The following is a 23,917-nucleotide window of genomic DNA, read 5'->3' as shown; positions in this document are numbered from 1 at the left end:
CCTCCTATATCACCCCGCCTCCGTGCACAGGAGCTCAGTTTGTAGTTGGTGCTTGCAGTGCAAGCATGTAACAGGAAGAGCTGCTCACAGCAGCTCTGGAAAAAGCTTTTTCTGAGGAAAAAAGAAGACTACAAGGGCTGCAGCAGAGGCACAGATTGTGTTAGATGTCCGTAGACATTGCCTGCTGCAGCTCAATCTCTCCCCCAGCGGCGTTGTACACTCCCGCACCCTGGTTGCCGGGTACCTACAGCAGGAGGCTCCGGTTTTCTTCCAAGTTAGTCACACACGGCTGGGGCTCTCCGGGATCGCGTGGCCGCACTTCGGGAGGAGGTAAGTGGGACCCGCACTTTATCGCGATCCGGCGCGGCCGGTGGGAGGCGGGCCGCGCGCGCTGGCGGTGGACACTGTGGCAGTACAGGCGATCCCACTAGATCACCAGGGCATGGGTGCAGGTTAGGTTTTCTTTATAAACCTTTTTACAAGTAGCCCGCAGTACCCGGTGGTTTTGCCAGCAAAGGGGATAAGGCTTAGACCTGGAGCCCCTCCCCCAGCCCCAGGGCGCCATTTCCAGCAAATGTTCCCACCCTGGAGCTGCATATCTGTCTCTCCCTCACTCCCTGTCAGTTTTTGGGCGCCATTTCTCTCAGCTACACTGTTCCTGGGACTGCTTGGGCAAATCCTCCTTTGTAAAGCCGCCTGGTTGCCAGCGCTGTGACTTTACATGACACTTTAGTATTCTACATGTCAATTAGACAGTTAGTTAAGAGAGTGCATTTAGTCAGGGTTCTCTAGTACAAGTACCCTGTGATATACATCCAGTTCTCACTCACTATATAAGCTGGTCCAGTGCAGTATTACTGTTAGTAATAACCTCTTCATTGTACAACTGTGACTATATGTGTGTGCATTAGCTTGCTGGGTGGTTTCCATTTCGTATCTCTCACTCAACTTGCTATCCCTGAGGGGGCTTGGTGCGTCAGGTTTTATAATCTAGGATATTCACAAGATATACTCTAATACGTATTTTTCTCTGTGATTTTAGTCACCGTATCTTTCCTGTGTCCCCGTTTGTGCTGACTACACTGCGCAGGGGTTTGGGTAAGAGGTATTGTGCTGCTGCCAATTGTACTGTGTTACCTGATACTGCAAGTTATGTCATGTCTGCTTCTGACGGTAACTGTTCTGGGGCGGAACACACTGTCTGTGTTGCTGAAGCCACAGATCCATATGAGGAGAATATAGCAGCTGTGGGTTCTGGTTCTGGGGGCTCCTTGCCCCCCAGTGGGACTGTGGCAACGGAGGTCCATAATGACCCACCATGGGCTGCTTTTTCCACGCTTCTGCATACGCTAGTTAATAAACTAACGCCCCCTATGGGACCCCCTATGCCGGTGCAACCGTATGTGGTCCCTGCAGCTAATCCGCCGTGGGCGGACAATTTATCTGCTCAGTTGAAGTTGAACCAGTCCTTGACTACTAAAAAGTCTGACGCTCGCCTAAGCCCAAGGGGTCCTCTAAGCGAGCTCTTATCTCCTCACAATCCACTGCTGTCACTGACACCTCGTCTGACGAAGATGGCATTTACACTGACCCCACAGATTCTGACTCAGATACTGCTGATGGGGAGGGTGGTTCACATGTGGATGTTCCTGATCTTTTAAAGGCTATTAAGTTGATTTTACAGATTACAGATGATCCCGAGCCATCCGTCAGAAGGTGGTTAAACAAGTTTTACCTCACTCTGACCACCTAGTGGATATACGTCAGGAACCCTGGGAAAACCCGGGTAAGAAGTTTGTGCCTCAAAAGAAGATGCTGGCTCGCTATCCCCTCGCACCAGAGCTGTCTAAAAATTGGGAAACGCCTCCTCCAGTAGACTCGCATGTGGCTAGGATGGTGGTTTCTTCAGCTCTACCTGTCACTACCGTCGCATCTCTAAAAGAGCCTACGGTGTGGAGGGCAGCTTCTGATGCCGGTATCCTAGCAGCCAAGGCCTCTACTTCATCAGTCCTGGCTCGCCGGATTTTGTGGCTGAGATCCTGGTCTGTGGATCTGGACTCTAGAAAAACCCTGGAGGTACTCCCTTTCAAGGGAGATATTCTGTTTGGGGAGAACTTAAATAAGATTGTGGCTGACTTGGCTACTGCCAAAACCGCCTGTCTGCCCAGTACCACTCCTTCTGTCTCGAAGGCTAAAGGTACTTCCTTTCGCCCCTTTCGTCCTTCAGGTAAAGCAAAAGGTCAGGCGTACAACAAGCAGGCCCGCACTTCCAAACCTGGTAAGCCAAAGCCCAAAAGAGCCTGGGCGGCCCGTCAGCCAGCGTCCAAGACGGATAAGCCTACCACATGACGGGGCGGGCCTCCCCGTGGGGGATCCCAGGGTGGGGGGCCGGCTTCTAGGGTATACCCAGGAATTGTTGAAGACCACTTCAGATGCCTGGGTACGGGAAGTCGTCACTCGAGGTTACGCCCTAGCCTTCAAAAACCGACCCCCTCCTCGATTTTGCCGGACAGACGTCCCGTTGGACCAGACAAAGGCAAATACTCTACATTCGGTGGTACAGACCCTCCTGGATACAGGAGTCAAAGTACAGGTGCCTCTTGGGCAGAGGGGCCGGGGGTACTATTCTCCGCTGTTTCTAGTCCCGAAACCGAATTGGTCCTCCTGGCCCATTCTCAACCTGAAGGCATTGAACAGGTTTGTGAAGGTTTCCAAGTTCCGTATGGAAACCCTTCGCTCTATAGTTCTGGCCTTGGAACCTGGGGACTACATGGTCTCCCTGGACACACAGGATGCTTACCTGCATATTCCTATAGCAGCGTCACATCAGCAATACCTGAGGTTTGCTATTGGCAACCTCCATTACCAGTTTTGGGCGTTACCTTTTGGTTTAGCTACGGCTCCGCGAGTCTTCACCAAAGTTATGGCGGTGATGACGGTGGTACTCCGCCGTCAGGGGGTCAGGATACTGCCGTATCTGGACGACTTGTTAATCCTGGCAAATTCCCCAGAACTTCTCCTACGTCATCTGGATATGACTGTCCGGTTTCTACAAGCCCACGGGTGGCTCATCAACTGGAAGAAATCCTCCCTGGTCCCTGCTCAGAGCATGGTGCACCTGGGAGCGCTATTGGACACTCACAACCAGCGGTTGTTCTTGTCTCAGGAGAAAGTCCTGAAGCTTCAGGACAGGATTCGTTGCTTCCTTTCTCGTCCGCAAGTGTCGATACATTCGGCAATGCAGGTGCTAGACCTCATGGTCTCAGCATTCGACATGGTGGAGTATGCTCAATTCCATTCTCGCCCCCTCCAGAGGCTGATTCTAGACAAGTGGGACGGCCTGCCTCAACGGATCAGGTCTCACATGATCTCATTGACTCCGGAGGTCCGTCTGTTGCTGCACTGGTGGCTCCGGGACCAACGATTGTGCAGGGGCCGTCCCTTCTGGATATCCGACTGGGTCCTGTTGACGACAGATGCCAGTCTCAGAGGTTGGGGAGCGGTGCTGGAGCAACACTACCTTCAGGGTCGGTGGACCAAGTAGGAATCTCTCCTCTCGATCAACATTCTGGCATTGCGGGCGGTCTTCAATGCGTTGAACCTGGCCCAGCATTTCATTCAAAACTGTCCTGTTCAAGTACAGTCGGACAACGCCACCACAGTGGCTTGCATAAACATCAAGGCGGCACTCAAAGCCGTTTGGCAATGAAGAATTCTACAGTGGGCGGAACGCCATCTACCGGCCATATCGGCAATATTCATTCCGGGAGTCCTGAATTGGGAAGCGGACTTTCTCAGTCGTCAGGACGTACATGCCGGAGAGTGGGGCCTCCATCCAGAAGTGTTTCAACTCCTAGTGGAAAAGTGGGGCCTTCCAGACGTAGATCTGATGGCGTCTCGACACAATCACAAGGTTCCGGTCTTCGGAGCAAGGACGAGGGATCCTCAAGCAGCATTCGTGGATGCGCTGGCGGTGCCGTGGAGGTTTCGACTGCCGTACGTGTTCCCTCCGGTGTCACTCCTGCCCAGAGTAATTCGGAAGTTTAAGCAAGAAAGAGGAATTCTGCTTCTCATAGCTCCAGCGTGGCCCAGACGGCACTGGTTCTCAGACCTGCAGGGCCTATCGTCAGAGCGTCCAATTCTACTTCCACAATGCCCAGACCTCCTCGTTCAGGGCCCCTGTGTCTACCAGGATCTGGCCCGGCTGTCTTTGACTGCGTGGCTCTTGAAGCTTCCGGCTTGAGGGCTAAAGGGTTGTCTGAGGCGGTCATTCAAACTATGTTGCGGGGCCGGAAACCGGCTTCTGCTCGGATTTGCCATAGGGTCTGGCATTCTTTCTTTGTTTGGTGCGCATCTAACAATTATGATGCTTCCAAGTTTAGTACAGCCAAGTTGTTGGCCTTTCTTCAGCAGGGCCTGAACTTAGGCCTGCGTCTGGCCTCCCTCAAGGTTCAAATATCTGCCTTGTTGGTGTGGTTTCAGAGAAAGATGCGACCTTACCTGATGTGCATACCTTCACTCAGAGAGGTTGGATATGCAACACACCCTATGTCCCACCTGTGGCTCCTTGGGACTTGTCAGTGGTTTTGGAGGTTTTACAAGAGTCTCTCCGTTTGAACCTCTTGGTTCAGCCGATCTTAAGTGGCTTTCCCTTAAGGTGGTATTTCTGCTGGCTATTGCTTCAGCTAGAAGAGTGTCGGATTTGGGTGCCTTGTCTTGTAGTTCCCCATATCTGATATTTCACCGTGACCGGGCGGTTCTTAGGAGTCGTCCCGGTTATTTGCCGAAGGTGGTTTCTTCGTTCCACCTTAATCAGGAGATTGTGGTACCGGCCTTTGTCTCTCCTGATCTGTCTCCCAAAGAGCGGTCTTTGGATGTGGTACGGGCTCTCCGTATCTATGTGAAGAGAACTACTTCTCTTAGGAAATCTGATTCTCTTTCTTCTGTTTGGGTTTCACAAACGGGGCTGACTTGCTCAAGCAGACTTTGGCCAGATGGATTAGAATGGTGATTACACATGCTTATGTAAAGGCTGGTCTATCAGCTCCTGCTCACATTACGGCCCATTCTACTCGGTCCGTGGGACCTTTCTTGGGCGGCCCGCCGTGGTGCGGCCCTTGAACAATTGTGCAAGGCGTCTACGTGGTCCTCAGTGAACACGTTCATAAGGTTCTATGCCTTCGATACTGCCGCTTCCCAGGATGCTTCCTTTGGACGCCGGGTTCTTGTGCCTGCTGCGGTGCGTCCCCTCCCATAAGGAACTGCTTTACGACATCCCCAATGTCTATCCTTGTGGAGCCCAGTGTACCCCGCAGCAGAAAATGAGTTTTATGGTAAGAACTTGCCTTTGTTAAAACTTTCTGCGAGGTACACAGGGCTCCACAAGGCGCCCACCCTGACGCACTTAGCTTCTTTGGGTTGGTATGGCATTAGCCGCTGACACTTCTCCTGTCGGGAGAGTGTGGTGTTTGTAGCAACTTGCAGTTGTCGTCTTTTACTTGCTACTGCATTGGGCTGGTTAACAAAACTGAGCTCCTGTGCACGGAGGCGGGGTGATATAGGAGGCAGCGCTATGCATCTTGGGAAGAAGGTCAAAGCTTTTGAGCCTGTTGGTGCTTCAGATCAAGGTCCTACTCTACACCCCAATGTCTATCCTTGTGGAGCCCAGTGTACTTCGCAGAAAGAGTTTTAACAACAAAGGTAAGTTCTTGCCATAAAACTCTTTTTCATCCTCTTCCACTCATCCCGAGGATTTTCAAACTAATAAAAAGAGCAAGAGTTCGGGCGCTCCTCATTGCTCCGGACTGGCCACAGCAAGCTTGGTACGTGGATCTTCTGGAGTTACTGCTGGAAAATCCGAGGCCTCTTCCTCTTTGTGAGGACCTTCTGCAACAAGGGCCGTTCGCTTATCAAGACTTACATGGCTACGTTTGACGACATGGACGATAACTGCCAGATTTTAGCTCGGAAGGGCATTCCGAACAAGGTTATTCCTACCCTGATACAGGCTAGGAAAGGAGTAGTGTCTAAACATTACCATCGCATTGGGAAAAAGTATGTGTCTTGGTGTGAATCCAAGAAGTTTCCTACGGTGGATTTTCAACTGGGGTGTTTTCTCCTCTTCCTGCAGGCAGGTGTGGCTGTTGCCTACGTTTCGGCTTCATAAAGGTCCAGGTTTCGGCCTTTTCCATTTTCTTCCAGAAACAGTTGGCTTCCCTCCCTGAGGTTTAGACTTTCCTGAAAGAGGTGCTGCACGTCCAGCCTCCTTTTGTGCCTCCTACGGCACCTTGGGATCTTAACGTGGTGCTGCAGTTCCTGCAGTCGGATTGGTTTGAGCCTTTACAGGAGGTGGAGGTCAAGTTTCTCACTTGGAAGGCAGTCACGCTGTTAGCATTCGCTTCTGCTAGGCGTGTGTCGGAATTAGGGGCATTGTCCTGCAAGAGCGCCTACTTGATTTTCCATGAAGATAGAGCTGAGCTCAGGGCGCGTCAGCAGTTTCTTCCTAAGATTGTGTTGGCTTTTCATATCAACCAACCTATTGTGGTGCCAGTTGCTACTGACTCCTCAATTACATCAAGGTCCTTGGGTGTTGAGAGGGCTTTGAAGATTTATGTGAAGAAGACTTCACGTCACAAAGTCGGACTCTATTTGTCCTTTATGATCCCAACAAGGGCCCTCATTCCGAGTAGTTCGCTCGCTAGCTGCTTTTGGCAGCATTGCACACGCTAGGCTGCCGCCCTCTGGGAGTGTATCTTAGCTTAGCAGAATAGCGAACGAAAGATTAGCAGAACTGCTACTAAATAATTCCTTGCAGTTTCTGAGTAGCTCCTGACCTACTCCTAGATTGCGATCAGCTCGGTCCGTTTAGTTCCTGGTTTGACGTCACAAACACGCCCTGCGTTCGGCAAGCCACTCCCCCGTTTCTCCAGACACTCCGGCGTTTTTCCCTGACACGCCTGCGTTTTTTAGCACACTCCCGGAAAACGCTCAGTTACCACCCAGAAACGCCCCTTTCCTGTCAATCATTCACCGATTAGCAGTGCGACTGAAAATCGTCGTTCGAACACCATAAATCTAAGTTTTGTGTAAAATAACTTGGCACATGCGCAGTTAGCAACAAATCGCAGCATAGCGAAAATCGGCAACGAGCGAACAACTCTGAATGACCACCAAGATTGGGTGTCCTACTTTAAAGCAGACTATTTCTTGCTGGATCAGGTTCACTATCCTGCATGCTTATTGTACGGCAGGCTTGCCGTGTCCAAAATCGGTGAAGTCCCACTCTACTCGTAAGGTGGGTTCTTCCTGGGCGGCTGCCCGGGGTGTCTTGGCTTTACAACTTTGCCGAGCAGCTACTTGGTCAGGGTAGAACACATTTGCTAAGTTCTACAAGTTTGATACTTTAACCAAACTGTAGGTCCTCAGACGCCAATCAGTTCTGCAGGAGCCTCCGCGCTATCCCTCCCATACTGGGAGCTTTGGTACATCCCCATGGTACCAATGTGGACCCCAACATCCTCTAGGACATAAGAGAAAATAGGATTTTAATTACCTACCGGTAAATCCTTTTCTCGTAGTCCGTAGAGGATGCTGTGCCCAGCGCTTCGTTCTCATCCAGTAGTTACTGTGTTCAGTATTGTCTTGTTACTTAAGTATTGTTATTCAGCTGTTGCTGACTTGTTCAAGCAGGTTAGCTTGTTTTGCCTTATGTGTGAGCTGGTGTGAATCACACCACTATCTGTGTATTTCCTTCTCTCGAAGTTGTCCATCTCCTCGGGCACAGTTTCTATACTGAGTCTGGTAGGAGGGGCATAAAGGGAGGAGCCAGCCCACACTGTTAAACTTTTAAAGTGTCCATGGCTCCTAGTGGACCCATCTATACCCCATGGTACTAATGTGGAGCCCAGCATCCTCTACGGACTACGAGATAAGGATTTACCGGTAGGTAATTAAAATACTATTTTCAGCTGAAGGATTGGTTATTATTTGTCCCAAATAGCTTTTTATTTTTTATTTAAAAAAAAAGATTTTGTTTTTTTATTTTATTTTAATAACAGAATTTTCCCTTTCTAGGAAAGGGGCAAAAGCTATGCGATATTGAACGAATTCAGTATTTCTTGAAGAAGAAGAAATGTGAAGAGCTGCGGCTATTACATCGTCTGCTTTTTAATCGACTGGGCACAGTAAGTGTTGAATGCAAAAGAAAATTAAAAATCTAAGCATTTATCACTAATTAACAACATTGCATAAATTACAATTGCTCATCTGCAAATCTATTTGCCCTCTTATACTTTAAATGTACTGTAAATATACAGCTTTACCATGGATTCATTTGTGTGCAAGCCACTGGAATCCATTCCGCCGGCTTGTGAGCATTACATGTAGAGACAGAATCTGCTTACTGCAATATGTGCAATAATGTTAACGTACAATTGAATCTGGTTATACAGACAGAGGTAGGACTCGCACCTCTTTTTAAACCTTAAGGGTACCAACTAATAAAAAAAAAAAAATATATATATATACCCTGCCCTTTCTGCGGCGCCCTCCTGATACTGCCGCCCGCTTCCTGCCCTCACAGCGTGTATGGCATCCATTCACACAGAGAGCGCTTGGGGGAAGCCCAGCACCTCCTTAGGTACTGGGCACACCCCCAACAGTGACGCTGCTGGCCGCCCACGCCCCCTTTGTTTGACGTCAGCGGGTTGAACTGCCCACTTTTATTACCGCAATGTCCCCGCCCCCTATTTTGCATAGCCGCACACCCTTTTCGGCGCAAAGCCGCGCGTGCACGCTAGTGCCCCTCTAGGTCCAGCACCCTGCCCAGATTTTACAGTGAACACTACTTGTAGATATGTCCTAGGAAGATGAGGCAGCACTCGGAGTCTTTTAAATCAGAACAACTTGTATTGGTGCAAAATCAATTTGCACCAATACAAGTTGTTGTGATTTTAAAAGCCTCCGAGTGCTGCCTCCTCTTCCTAGGAGATATATATGTGTAATAATTAATGCCATTTTTATATATCTAGAATTTTTTTTATATTTATACTTTCTTTTCTTTTTTTTTTTTTGCATAGTATCATACAATACCTATGATCTGCAAGACTTCAACAGTATATACAGTTGACTGAAGAGAAGAATACAAAGTTACTTACAAGGCTGTATATTTATATTTCGGCAGCAGGATACCCCATGTCCATTGGGAAACATCAGGGTGTAGTGATGGATGAGGCATCTGGGCACCAAACAGTTAAAGCTTTAGCTGTCCCAGTATGCATAACTTCACTCTTCTAACCCTGCGTCCAGGCGCTGGTAGCTCAGTTTTAAGTTGGTGCTTGCAGCAATAGCAGGTGCACTGAACAGTAGGCTGCTTATGCAGCCCAGAACAATTTTTTTTTTTTTTTAGCTAGGAGGGGGACATCACCGCACACACGGGTGCCACATACTCCTGCTGGCTGAGCCCAGGTGCTTGCGGCGGGGACTACCGCGGCTCTGTCACTGCTATGGCTTTTTAAGCCAGGGCCGCGTGGCAAACATCGGGGGGACAAGTAAGAGGGTCTCCCCATGGGACCCACCGTTAAATCAGTGTGCCGCGGTCTGGGGGAGACTGACTACGGCACTGGCATGGACACTGTCTGCGAGCAGGGACCCCATTAGACCACCAGGGCAGAAGAGCACAGGTTTAGGTGTTTTAACACTTGTTTGTTAAGGCCCATGGTACTTGGGGTTGAGGACCAGTATAGGGAAGGCGGCGCTTAAACCTGCAGCCCCTCCCCTGGCTCTGGGCATCCTCTTTAGCAGATTTCCCGCCCTTGAGCTGCCTCATTCTCAGTCTTCCCTCAGAGACTGGGCAGCCATCTTAAATCATAGCAGCAGCAGGTCTCCGGGATTGCTGGGCAATGTCTATTTGTAAAAACACCTTAACAGGACAAATCTGGTCATCGCTTGAATTATCCTACGTGCCTCTTAAGGCTGTGTTAGTTGATATAAGAGTCCATTGCAGCATTAGTGTATACATTTCTGCATTGTGTGACTGTGCCTTTTTCTGCTGTCTGGTTTGACTTTGTTTATCTCGGACATCTCGTGTGTGTGTTTGTGTTAATGTATGTATATGTATCTGTGTGTGTGTGTGTGTGTGTGAAATAAATATATATATATATATATATATATATATATATATATATATATATATTTAGTCCCAGAAGAAAAGAAACCAGCACCTCCAAATTACTGCATAATAAAATCTTTATCAAAAAATAAGATCTTAAAAGCACCAGAGGCAAGAAACATTAGTAGAAGCACATGGGGTGTCAAAAAACTGCATAATATCATATCACCATTTTTTGATAAAGATTTTATTATGCAGTAATTTGGAGGTGCTGGTTTCTTTTCTTCTGGGACTATTGTAACATATTATGTATCCAGCACTCCTAACATGGACAATACTGTGTGCGGCAGGCTATACCACTAATCTATATTAATATATATATATATATATACACACATACATACATATATACACACATACATACATATATACATATATACACACATACATACATATATACATATATACACGCACAATGGCCGGCACTCCCGATCTCCAAACCAACTGTCGCGGTGCTCCGCTCCAATGCATGGATATGTAGAGGCAAATAGAGTGGCACTCCAACGGACTTTTGAGAAATAACACGCTATGACCATTATAGCAAATGAAGGCGACGTTTCTGATTTTACTCCTTTGTCAGGCAAAATACATACTGACAAAGGAGTAAAATCTGAAATGTCGCCTTCACTTGCTATAATGGTCATAGCCTGTTATTTCTCAAAAGTCCATTGGAGTGCCACTCTATTTGCCTCTACATATCCATGCATTGGAGCTGAGCACCGCGACAGTTGGTTTGGAGATCGGGAGTGCCTGTGTGTGTATGTATGTATATTTTAGTGTGGATTATTTCAGTTATAGTTGTCGAAGTGGGGGGTATGGCAAAGTGAAGGTTATAATTATGTGTGTGTGCTCCAGGACGGATGTGGCCATAAGTGTAGTGTACCACACCGTATACACATGATGCACCGCAATAGTAGGACCCCTTATACTGTCTAGTACTGGTGTCCTTACACATTATCCCACACGGAATGAGCCAAAATTCACATTATGCCGCACTGAATGAGCTAAAATTCCCACAGACTGAGCCAAAATTCACTATATGCCACACTGAATAAGGGAAGCAGGGGAACATTACCTTATGAGATGAGCAGCGGAGGTGCGGAAGGGACTGTCGTCGGCGGCTGTGCAGAGGTGTAGGTGGTGGCAGAGGAGCCCATGGGCAGCGGCGATGAAAAGAAGGGCTGTGGTGTGGCGGCGGTAAGGTTCCTCTGGCGGCAGGCGGCTGTGAGCGGAGGGTGGCAGAGAGCCTTACAGGTCTTGCTCTCTACACAGTTGCCTAGTCAGGCAGGGACAGGCGCAGCATCCTTAGTGCAGCAAGCTGGCCACTTCCCTCTCCTCCTGCTGCACACTCTCTTTAATTTAAAAAACAGACTTCCGGGTTCACTGGAAAGAAGTGACAGTATGCCATACCGCCGCTTACCGGCTCACTTCGACCATTTTGTGTATGTATGTGTGTATATGTATGTGTGTATATGTATGTGTTTTATATATTTTATTTCTCTGACGTCCTAGTGGATGCTGGGACTCCGTAAGGACCATGGGGAATAGCGGCTCCGCAGGAGACAGGGCACAAAATAAAAGCTTAAGGATCAGGTGGTGTGCACTGGCTCCTCCCCCTATGACCCTCCTCCAAGCCTCAGTTAGATTTTTGTGCCCGGCCGAGAAGGGTGCAATCTAGGTGGCTCTCCTGAGCTACTTAGAATAAAAGTTTAGTTAGGTTTTTTTTATTTTCAGTGAGTCCTGCTGGCAACAGGCTCACTGCATCGTGGGACTAAGGGGAGAAGAAATGGACTCACCTGAGTGCAGAGTGGATCGGGTTTCTTAGGCTACTGGACACTAGCTCCAGAGGGACGATCACAGGTTCAGCCTGGATGGGTCACCGGAGCCGCGCCGCCGTCCCCCTTACAGAGCCAGAAGAGACGAAGAGGTCCGGTGAAATCGGCGGCAGAAGACATCCTGTCTTCAGACTAAGGTAGCGCACAGCACCGCAGCTGTGCGCCATTGCTCTCAGCACACTTCACACTCCGGTCACTGAGGGTGCAGGGCGCTGGGGGGGGAGCGCCCTGAGACGCAATATAACAGAATACCTTAGGTGGCAAAACAGAATACATCACATATAGCTCCTGGGCTATATGGATGTATTTTAATCCCCTGCCATTTTACACAAAAAAGCGGGAGATAAGGACGTCGTGAAGGGGCGGAGCCTATCTCCTCAGCACACAAGCGCCATTTTCCCTCACAGCTCCGCTGGAAGGACGGCTCCCTGACTCTCCCCTGCAGTCCTGCTTCAGAATCAGGGTAAAAAAGAGAAGGGGGGGCACGTTTGGCAGCAAATAAATATATTAACAGCAGCTATAAGGGAGTAACACTTATATAAGGTTATCCCTGTATATATATATATAGCGCTGGGTGTGTGCTGGCAGACTCTCCCTCTGTCTCTCCAAAGGGCTAAGTGGGGTCCTGTCCTCTATCAGAGCATTCCCGGTGTGTGTGCTGTGTGTCGGTACGCGTGTGTCGACATGTATGAGGAGGAAAATTATGTGGAGGCGGAGCAGTTGCCTGTGTTGGTGATGTCACCCCCTAGGGAGTCGACACCTGACTGGATGATTGTATTTAAACAATTAAGTGATAATGTCAGCAATTTGCAAAAAACTGTTGACGACATGAGACAGCCGGCAAATCAATTAGTGCCTGTCCAGGCGTCTCAGACACCGTCAGGGGCGCTAAAACGCCCGTTACCTCAGTGGGTCGACACAGACCCTGACACAGATACTGAGTCTAGTGTCGACGGTGACGAGACAAACGTAATGTCCAGTAGGGCCACACGTTACATGATCACGGCAATGAAAGAGGCATTGAACCTTTCTGACACTACAAGTACCACAAAGAAGGGTATTATGTGGGGTGAGAAAAAACTACCAATATTTTTTCCTGAGTCAGAGGAAATAAATGAGGTGTGTGAAAAAGCGTGGGTTTCCCCCGATAAAAAACAGCTAATTTCTAAAAAATTATTAGCATTCTATCCTTTCCCGCCAGAGGTTAGGGCGCGTTGGGAAACACCCCCTAGGGTAGATAAGGCGCTCACACGTTTATCAGAACAAGTAGCGTTACCGTCTCCTGATACGGCTACCCTCAAAGAACCAGCTGATAGAAGGCTGGAAAATATCCTAAAAAGTATATACACACATACTGGTGTTATACTGCGACCAGCAATCGCCTCAGCCTGGATGTGCAGTGCTGGAGTCGCATGGTCGGATTCCCTGACCGAGAATATTGATACCCTGGATAGGGACAATATTTTGTTAACTATAGAACATTTAAAGGATGCATTACTATATATGCGTGATGCACAGAGGGATATTTGCACCCTGGCATCAAGAGTAAGTGCTATGTCCATCTCTGCCAGAAGAGAGTTATGGACGCGACAGTGGTCAGGGGATGCGGATTCCAAACGGCACATGGAAGTATTGCCGTATAAAGGGGAGGAGTTATTTGGGGCTGGTCTATCGGACCTGGTGGCCACGGCAACGGCTGGAAAATCCACCTTTTTACCCCAGGTCACTCCACATCAGCAGAAAAAGACACCGTCTTTTCAAACTCAGTCCTTTCGTTCCCATAAGTACAAGCGAGCTAAAGGCCATTCTTTTCTGCCCCGGGGCAGAGGAAGAGGAAAAAGACTGCACCATGCAGCCGCTTCACAGGAGCAGAAGCCCTCCCCTGCTTCTGCCAAGTCTTCAGCATGACGCTGGGGCTTTACAAGCAGACTCAGATATGGTGGGGGCCCGTCTCAAGAATTTCAGCGCGCAGTGGGCTCACTCGCAAGTGGATCCCTGGATTCTACAGGTAGTATCGCAGGGGTACAAACTGGAATTCGAGGCGTTTCCCCCTCGTCGTTTCCTGAAGTCTGCTTTACCAAAGTCTCCCTCCGACAGGGAGGCAGTTTTGGAAGCCATTCACAAGCTGTATTCCCAGCAGGTGATAATCAAGGTACCCCTCCTGCAACAAGGAAAGGGGTATTATTCCACGCTGTTTGTGGTACCGAAGCCGGACGGCTCGGTGAGACCAATTTTAAATCTGAAATCCTTGAACACTTACATAAAAAGGTTCAAATTCAAGATGGAGTCACTCAGAGCAGTGATAGCAAACCTGGAAGAAGGGGACTATATGGTGTCTCTGGACATCAAAGATGCTTATCTCCACGTCCCGATATACCCTTCTCACCAAGGGTACCTCAGGTTTGTAGTACAAAACTGTCATTCTCAGTTTCAGACGCTGCCGTTTGGATTGTCCACGGCACCTCGGGTCTTTACCAAGGTAATGGCCGAAATGATGATTCTTCTACGAAGAAAAGGCATTTTAATTATCCCTTACTTGGACGATCTCCTGATAAGGGCAAGATCCAGGGAACAGTTAGAAGTCGGAGTAGCACTATCTCAGGTAGTGTTACGTCGGCACGGGTGGATTCTAAATATTCCAAAATCGCAGCTGATTCCAACGACACGTCTACTGTTCCTAGGAATGATTCTGGACACAGTCCAGAAGAAGATGTTTCTCCCGGAGGAGAAGGCCAGGGAGTTATCCGAGCTAGTCAGGAACCTCCTAAAACCAGGACAGGTCTCAGTGCATCAGTGCACGAGGGTCCTGGGGAAAATGGTGGCTTCTTACGAAGCGATTCCATTCGGAAGATTCCATGCAAGAACATTTCAGTGGGATCTACTGGACAAATGGTCCGGATCGCATCTGCAGATGCATCAGCGGATAACCCTGTCGCCAAGGACAAGGGTGTCTCTCCTGTGGTGGCTGCAGAGTGCTCATCTACTAGAGGGCCGCAGATTTGGCATTCAGGATTGGATCCTGGTAACCACGGATGCCAGCCTGAGAGGCTGGGGAGCAGTCACACAGGGAAGGAATTTCCAGGGCCTGTGGTCAAGCTTGGAAACGTCTCTTCATATAAACATTCTGGAACTAAGGGCCATTTACAATGCCCTAAGTCAAGCAAAACCTCTGCTTCAGGGTCAGGCGGTGTTGATCCAATCGGACAACATCACGTCAGTCGCCCACGTAAACAGACAGGGCGGCACGAGAAGCAGGAGGGCAATGGCAGAAGCTGCAAGGATTCTTCGCTGGGCGGAAAATCATGTGATAGCACTGTCAGCAGTATTCATTCCGGGAGTGGACAACTGGGAAGCAGACTTCCTCAGCAGACACGACCTTCACCCGGGAGAGTGGGGACTTCACCCAGAAGTCTTCCACCTGATTGTAAACCGTTGGGAAAAACCAAAGGTGGACATGATGGCGTCCCGTCTAAACAAAAAACTGGACAGATATTGCGCCAGGTCAAGGGACCCTCAGGCAATAGCAGTGGACGCTCTGGTAACGCCGTGGGTGTACCAGTCAGTGTATGTGTTCCCTCCTCTGCCTCTCATACCAAAAGTACTGAGAATCATAAGAAGGAGAGGAGTAAGAACTATACTCGTGGTTCCGGATTGGCCAAGACGGACTTGGTACCCGGAACTTCAAGAGATGCTCACGGACGAACCGTGGCCTCTACCTCTAAGAAAGGACCTGCTACTGCAGGGGCCTTGTCTGTTCCAGGACTTACCGCGGCTGCGTTTGACGGCATGGCGGTTGAACGCCGGATCCTGAGGGAAAAAGGCATTCCAGAAGAAGTCATCCCTACTCTGGTCAAAGCCAGGAAGGACGTAACCGCAAAACATTATCACCGCATTTGGCGTAAATATGTTGCGTGGTGTGAGGCCAAGAAGGCCCCTACAGAGGAATTTCAACTGGGTCGTTTCCTGCATTTCCTGCAAACAGGACTGTCTATGGGCCTAAAATTAGGGTCCATTAAGGTTCAAATTTCGGCCCTGTCGATTTTCTTCCAGAAAGAACTGGCTTCAGTACCTGAAGTTCAGACATTTGTAAAAGGGGTGCTGCACATACAGCCTCCTTTTGTGCCTCCAGTGGCACCTTGGGATCTCAATGTGGTGTTGAGTTTTCTAAAGTCACATTGGTTTGAACCACTTTCCACTGTGGACTTAAAATATCTCACATGGAAGGTGTCGATGCTGTTAGCCTTGGCTTCAGCCAGGCGTGTGTCAGAATTGGCGGCTTTATCATATAAAAGCCCTTACTTAATTTTTCATTCTGACAGGGCGGAATTGAGGACTCGTCCTCAATTTCTACCTAAGGTGGTTTCTGCATTTCACATGAACCAACCTATTGTGGTACCTGCGGCTACCAGGGACTTAGAGGACTCTAAGTTGCTTAACGTTGTCAGGGCCTTGAAAATATATGTTTCCAGGACGGCTGGAGTCAGAAAATCTGACTCGCTGTTTATCCTGTATGCACCCAACAAGCTGGGTGCTCCTGCTTCTAAGCAGACGATTGCTCGTTGGATTTGTAGTACAATTCAGCTTGCACATTCTGTGGCAGGATTGCCACAGCCAAAATCAGTAAAAGCCCATTCCACAAGGAAAGTGGGCTCATCTTGGGCGGCTGCCCGAGGGGTCTCGGCTTTACAACTTTGCCGAGCAGCTACTTGGTCAGGGGCAAACACGTTTGCTAAATTCTACAAATTTGATACCCTGGCTGAGGAGGACCTGGAGTTCTCTCATTCGGTGCTGCAGAGTCATCCGCACTCTCCCGCCCGTTTGGGAGCTTTGGTATAATCCCCATGGTCCTTACGGAGTCCCAGCATCCACTAGGACGTCAGAGAAAATAAGATTTTACTTACCGATAAATCTATTTCTCGTAGTCCGTAGTGGATGCTGGGCGCCCATCCCTAGTGCGGATTGTCTGCAATACTTGTATATAGTTATTGTTACAAAGATTCGGGTTATTATTGTTGTGAGCCATCTTTTCAGAGGCTCCTTTGCGTTTATCATACTGTTAACTGGGTTCAGATCACAAGTTGTACGGTGTGATTGGTGTGGCTGGTATGAGTCTTACCCGGGATTCAATATCCTTCCTTATTATGTACGCTCGTCCGGGCACAGTATCCTAACTGAGGCTTGGAGGAGGGTCATAGGGGGAGGAGCCAGTGCACACCACCTGATCCTTAAGCTTTTATTTTGTGCCCTGTCTCCTGCGGAGCCGCTATTCCCCATGGTCCTTACGGAGTCCCAGCATCCACTACGGACTACGAGAAATAGATTTATCGGTAAGTAAAATCTTATTTTATTTAATATATATATATTTCTCTGACGTCCTAGTGGATGCTGGGAACTCCGTAAGGACCATGGGGAATAGCGGCTCCGCAGGAGACTGGGCACAAATAGAAAGCTTTAGTACTACCTGGTGTGCACTGGCTCCTCCCCCTATGACCCTCCTCCAAGCCTCAGTTAGATTTTTGTGCCCGAACGAGAAGGGTGCACACTAGGGGCTCTCCTGAGCTTCTTAGTGAAAGTTTTAGTTTAGGTTTTTTATTTTCAGTGAGACCTGCTGGCAACAGGCTCACTGCATCGAGGGACTAAGGGGAGAAGAAGCGAACTCACCTGCGTGCAGAGTGGATTGGGCTTCTTGGCTACTGGACACCATTAGCTCCAGAGGGACCGCTCACATGCCCAGCCTTGGAGCTCGGTCCCAGAGCCGCGCCGCCGGCCCCCTTACAGAGCCAGAAGCAAGAAGAGTCCGGCAAATCGGCGGCAGAAGACATCCTGTCTTCCACAAGGTAGCGCACAGCACTGCAGCTGTGCGCCATTGCTTCTCAGCACACTTCACACTCCGGTCACTGAGGGTGCAGGGCGCTAGGGGGGGGCGCCCTGAGCAGCAATAGAAACACCTTGGCTGGTTAAAAATACATCACATATAGCTCCTGGGCTATATGGATGAATTTTAACCCCTGCCAGATTTTCACAAAAAGCGGGAGAAAGGCCGCAGAGAAGGGGGCGGAGCCTATCTCCTCAGCACACAGGCGCCATTTTCCCTCACAGCTCCGCTGGAAGGACGTCTCCCTGACTCTCCCCTGCAGTCCTACACTACAGAAACAGGGTAAAAAAGAGAGGGGGGCACTAATTGGCGGGTTATTAACAATACAGCAGCTATAAGGGAGAAACACTTATATAAGGTTGTCCCTATATCTATATATAGCGCTCTGGTGTGTGCTGGCATACTCTCCCTCTGTCTCCCCAAAGGGCTAGTGGGGTCCTGTCCTCTATCAGAGCATTCCCTGTGCGTGTGCTCTGTGTCGGTACGTTTGTGTCGACATGTATGAGGAGGAAAATGATGTGGAGGCGGGGCAATTGCCTATAATAGAGATGTCACCCCCTAAGGAGTCGACACCTGAGTGGATGGCTTTATGGAAGGATTTACGTGACAGTGTCAGCTCCTTACAAAAGACGGTTGATGACATGAGACAGCCGACTAATCAGCTAGTCCCTGTCCAGGCGTCTCAAAAACCATCAGGGTCTCTAAAAAGGCCGTTACCTCAGGTGGTGGATACTGACGTCGACACGGATACTGACTCCAGTGTCGACGGTGAGGAGACAAACGTGACTTCCAGTAGGGCCACACGTTACATGATCACGGCAATGAGAGAGGTGTTAAACATTTCTGATACTGCAAGTACCACTAAAAAGGGTATTATGTGGGGTGTGAAAAAACTACCTGGAGTTTCTCCGACGTCCTAGTGGATGCTGGGACTCCGTAAGGACCATGGGGAATAGCGGCTCCGCAGGAGACAGGGCACAAGAATAAAAGCTTTAGGATCAGGTGGTGTGCACTGGCTCCTCCCCCTATGACCCTCCTCCAAGCCTCAGTTAGATTTTTGTGCCCGAACGAGAAGGGTGCAGGCTAGGTGGCTCTCCTGAGCTGCTTAGAATAAAAGTGTATTTTAGGTTTTTTATTTTCAGTGAGTCCTGCTGGCAACAGGCTCACTGCATCGTGGGACTAAAAGGAGAAGAAACGGACTCACCTGCGTGCAGAGTGGATTGGGTTTCTTAGGCTACTGGACATTAGCTCCAGAGGGACGATCACAGGTTCAGCCTGGATGGGTCCCGGAGCCGCGCCGCCGGCCCCCTTACAGAGCCAGAAGAGCGAAGAGGTCCGGTGAAATCGGCGGCAGAAGACGATCCTGTCTTCAGACTAAGGTAGCGCACAGCACCGCAGCTGTGCGCCATTGCTCTCAGCACACTTCACACTCCTGTCACTGCGGGTGCAGGGCGCTGGGGGGGAGCGCCCTGAGACGCAATATAACAGATGATACCTTAGGTTGGCAAAAGAATACATCACATATAGCTCTTGGGCTATATGGATGTATTTTAACCCCTGCCATTTTTACAGAAAAGAGCGGGAGATAAGGACGTCGTGAAGGGGCGGAGCCTATCTCCTCAGCACACAAGCGCCATTTTCCCTCACAGCTCCGCTGGAAGGACGGCTCCCTGACTCTCCCCTGCAGACTTGCTACAGAATCAGGGTAAAAAAGAGAAGGGGGGGCACTATTGGCAGCTAAAAATTATATAAACAGCAGCTATAAGGGAATAACACTTATATAAGGTTATTCCTGTATATATATATATATAGCGCTTGGTGTGTGCTGGCAGACTCTCCCTCTGTCTCTCCAAAGGGCTTGTGGGGTCCTGTCCTCTATCAGAGCATTCCCGGTGTGTGTGCTGTGTGTCGGTACGTGTGTGTCGACATGTATGAGGAGGAAAATGATGTGGAGGCGGAGCAATTGCCTGGGTTAGTGATGTCACCCCCTAGGGAGTCGACACCTGACTGGATGATCGTATTTAAAGAATTAAGTGATAATGTCAGCACTTTGCAAAGAACGGTTGATGACATGAGACAGCCGGCAAATCAATTAGTGCCTGTCCAGGCGTCTCAGACACCGTCAGGGGCCCTAAAACGCCCGTTACCTCAGTGGGTCGACACAGATACTGAGTCTAGTGTCGACGGTGAGGAGACAAACGTAATGTCCAGTAGGGCCACACGTTACATGATCACGGCAATGAAGGAGGCATTGAACATTTCTGACACTACAAGTACCACAAAGAAGGGTATTATGTGGGGGGTGAAAAAACTACCAATAGTTTTCCCTGAGTCAGATGAGTTAAATGAGGTGTGTGAAAAAGCGTGGGTTTCCCCCGACAAAAAACTGCTAATTTCTAAAAAATTATTGGCACTATATCCTTTCCCGTCAGAGGTTAGGACGCGTTGGGAAACACCCCCTAGGGTAGATAAGGCGCTCACACGTTTATCTAAACAAGTAGCGTTACCGTCTCCTGATACGGCCACCCTCAAAGAACCAGCAGATAGAAGGCTGGAAAATATTCTTAAAAGTATATACACACATACTGGTGTTATACTGCGACCAGCAATCGCTTCAGCCTGGATGTGCAGTGCTGGAGTCGCGTGGTCGGATTCCCTGACTGAAAATATTGATACCTTGGATAGGGACAATATACTGTTAACTATAGAGCATTTGAAGGATGCATTACTATATATGCGTGATGCACAGAGGGGTATTTGCACCCTGGCATCAAGAGTAAGTGCTATGTCCATTTCTGCCAGAAGAGCGTTATGGACGCGACAGTGGTCAGGCGATGCGGATTCCAAACGACATATGGAAGTATTGCCGTATAAAGGGGAGGAGTTATTTGGGGCTGGTCTATCGGACCTGGTGGCCACGGCAACGGCTGGAAAATCCACCTTTTTACCCCAGGTCACTTCACATCAGCAGAAAAAGACACCGTCTTTTCAAACTCAGTCCTTTCGTTCCCATAAGTACAAGCGAGCTAAAGGCCATTCCTTCCTGCCCCGGGGCAGAGGAAGGGGAAAAAGACTGCACCATGCAGCCGCTTCCCAGGAGCAGAAGCCCTCCCCTGCTACTGCCAAGTCTTCAGCATGACGCTGGGGCTTTACAAGCAGACTCAGACATGGTGGGGGCCCGTCTCAAGAATTTCAACGCGCAGTGGGCTCACTCGCAAGTGGACCCCTGGATTCTACAGGTAGTATCGCAGGGGTACAAACTGGAATTCGAGGCGTTTCCCCCTCGCCGGTTCCTGAAGTCTGCTCTACCAGAGTCTCCCTCCGACAGGGAGGCAGTTTTGGAAGCCATTCACAAGCTGTATTCCCAGCAGGTGATAATCAAGGTACCCCTCCTACAACAGGGAAAGGGGTATTATTCCACGCTGTTTGTGGTACCGAAGCCGGACGGCTCGGTGAGACCAATTTTAAATCTGAAATCCTTGAACACTTACATAAAGAGATTCAAATTCAAGATGGAATCACTCAGAGCGGTGATAGCAAACCTGGAAGAAGGGGACTATATGGTGTCTCTGGACATCAAGGATGCTTATCTCCACGTCCCAATCTACCCGTCTCACCAAGGGTACCTCAGGTTTGTAGTACAAGACTGTCATTATCAGTTTCAGACGCTGCCGTTTGGGTTGTCCACGGCACCTCGGGTCTTTACCAAAGTAATGGCCGAAATGATGATTCTTCTTCGAAGAAAAGGCATCTTAATTATCCCTTACTTGGACGATCTCCTGATAAGGGCAAGGTCCAGGGAACAGTTAGAAGTCGGAGTAGCACTATCTCAGGTAGTGTTACGTCAGCACGGGTGGATCCTAAATATTCCAAAATCGCAGCTGATTCCAACGACACGTCTACTGTTCCTAGGAATGATTCTGGACACAGTCCAGAAAAAGGTGTTTCTCCCGGAGGAGAAGGCCAGGGAGTTATCCGAGCTAGTCAGGAACCTCCTAAAACCAGGCCAGGTGTCAGTGCATCAGTGCACGAGGGTCCTGGGAAAAATGGTGGCTTCTTACGAAGCGATTCCATTCGGAAGATTCCATGCAAGAACTTTTCAGTGGGATCTACTGGACAAATGGTCCGGATCGCATCTTCAGATGCATCAGCGGATAACCCTGTCGCCAAGGACAAGGGTGTCTCTTCTGTGGTGGCTGCAGAGTGCTCATCTACTAGAGGGCCGCAGATTTGGCATTCAGGATTGGATCCTGGTGACCACGGATGCAAGCCTGAGAGGCTGGGGAGCAGTCACACAGGGAAGAAATTTCCAGGGCTTGTGGTCAAGCATGGAAGCATCTCTTCATATAAACATTCTGGAACTAAGGGCCATTTACAATGCCCTAAGTCAAGCGAAACCCCTGCTTCAGGGTCAGGCGGTATTGATCCAATCGGACAACATCACGTCAGTCGCCCACGTAAACAGACAGGGCGGCATGAGAAGCAGGAGGGCAATGGCAGAAGCTGCAAGGATTCTTCGCTGGGCGGAAAATCATGTGATAGCACTGTCAGCAGTGTTCATTCCGGGAGTGGACAACTGGGAAGCAGACTTCCTCAGCAGACACGACCTCCACCCGGGAGAGTGGGGACTTCACCCAGAAGTCTTCCACCTGATAGTAAACCGTTGGGAAGAACCAAAGGTGGACATGATGGCGTCCCGTCTAAACAAAAAACTAGACAGATATTGCGCCAGGTCAAGGGACCCTCAGGCAATAGCGGTGGACGCCCTGGTAACGCCGTGGGTGTACCAGTCAGTGTATGTGTTCCCTCCTCTGCCTCTCATACCAAAGGTACTGAGAATCATAAGAAGGAGAGGAGTAAGAACTATACTCGTGGTTCCGGATTGGCCAAGAAGGACTTGGTACCCGGAACTTCAAGAGATGCTCACGGACGATCCGTGGCCTCTACCTCTGAGAAAGGACCTGCTCCAGCAGGGGCCTTGTCTGTTCCAAGACTTACCGCGGCTGCGTTTGACGGCATGGCGGTTGAACGCCGGATCCTGAGGGAAAAAGGCATTCCAGATGAAGTCATCCCTACCCTGGTCAAGGCCAGGAAGGACGTAACCGCAAAACATTATCACCGCATTTGGCGAAAATATGTTGCGTGGTGTGAGGCCAAGAAGGCCCCTACAGAGGAATTTCAACTGGGTCGTTTCCTGCATTTCCTACAAACAGGACTATCTATGGGCCTAAAATTAGGGTCCATTAAGGTTCAAATTTCGGCCCTGTCGATTTTCTTCCAGAAAGAACTGGCTTCAATGCCTGAAGTTCAGACATTTGTAAAAGGGGTACTGCATATACAGCCTCCTTTTGTGCCTCCAGTGGCACCTTGGGATCTCAATGTTGTGTTGAGTTTTCTAAAGTCACATTGGTTTGAACCACTCACCACTGTGGACTTCAAATATCTCACATGGAAGGTGACGATGCTGTTAGCCCTGGCTTCAGCCAGGCGTGTGTCAGAATTGGCGGCTTTATCATATAAAAGTCCTTACTTAATTTTTCATTCTGACAGGGCAGAATTGAGGACTCGTCCTCAATTTCTACCTAAGGTGGTTTCTGCATTTCACATGAACCAACCTATTGTGGTACCTGCGGCTACTAGGGACTTGGAGGACTCCAAGTTGCTTGACGTTGTCAGGGCCCTGAAAATATGTTTCCAGGACGGCTGGAGTCAGAAAATCTGACTCGCTGTTTATCCTGTATGCACCCAACAAGCTGGGTGCTCCTGCTTCTAAGCAGACGATTGCTCGTTGGATTTGTAGTACAATTCAGCTTGCACATTCTGTGGCAGGCCTGCCACAGCCAAAATCGGTGAAAGCCCATTCCACAAGGAAAGTGGGCTCATCTTGGGCGGCTGCCCGAGGGGTCTCGGCTTTACAACTTTGCCGAGCAGCTACTTGGTCAGGGGCAAACACGTTTGCGAAATTCTACAAATTTGATACCCTGGCTGAGGAGGACCTGGAGTTCTCTCATTCGGTGCTGCAGAGTCATCCGCACTCTC

At 49.3% G+C, this 23,917-nt stretch overlaps 1 protein-coding gene across 2 annotated transcripts in view; it reads left to right on the top strand.

The window, feature by feature from the left end:
* DEK (DEK proto-oncogene) overlaps positions 1-23,917 on the top strand; it is a 522,032-nt gene that overhangs the window by 408,777 nt on the left and 89,338 nt on the right. For both annotated transcript variants that reach the window (XM_063923232.1, XM_063923231.1), the window contains one exon: positions 8,074-8,183. In XM_063923232.1, the coding sequence (XP_063779302.1) occupies positions 8,074-8,183 (110 nt within the window). The remainder of the gene's footprint in view (positions 1-8,073; positions 8,184-23,917) is intronic.

The sequence above is a fragment of the Pseudophryne corroboree genome, chromosome 5 (assembly GCF_028390025.1).
Source record: "Pseudophryne corroboree isolate aPseCor3 chromosome 5, aPseCor3.hap2, whole genome shotgun sequence".
NCBI lineage: Eukaryota > Metazoa > Chordata > Amphibia > Anura > Myobatrachidae > Pseudophryne > Pseudophryne corroboree.
This window is presented reverse-complemented; position numbering and strand designations above follow the sequence as displayed.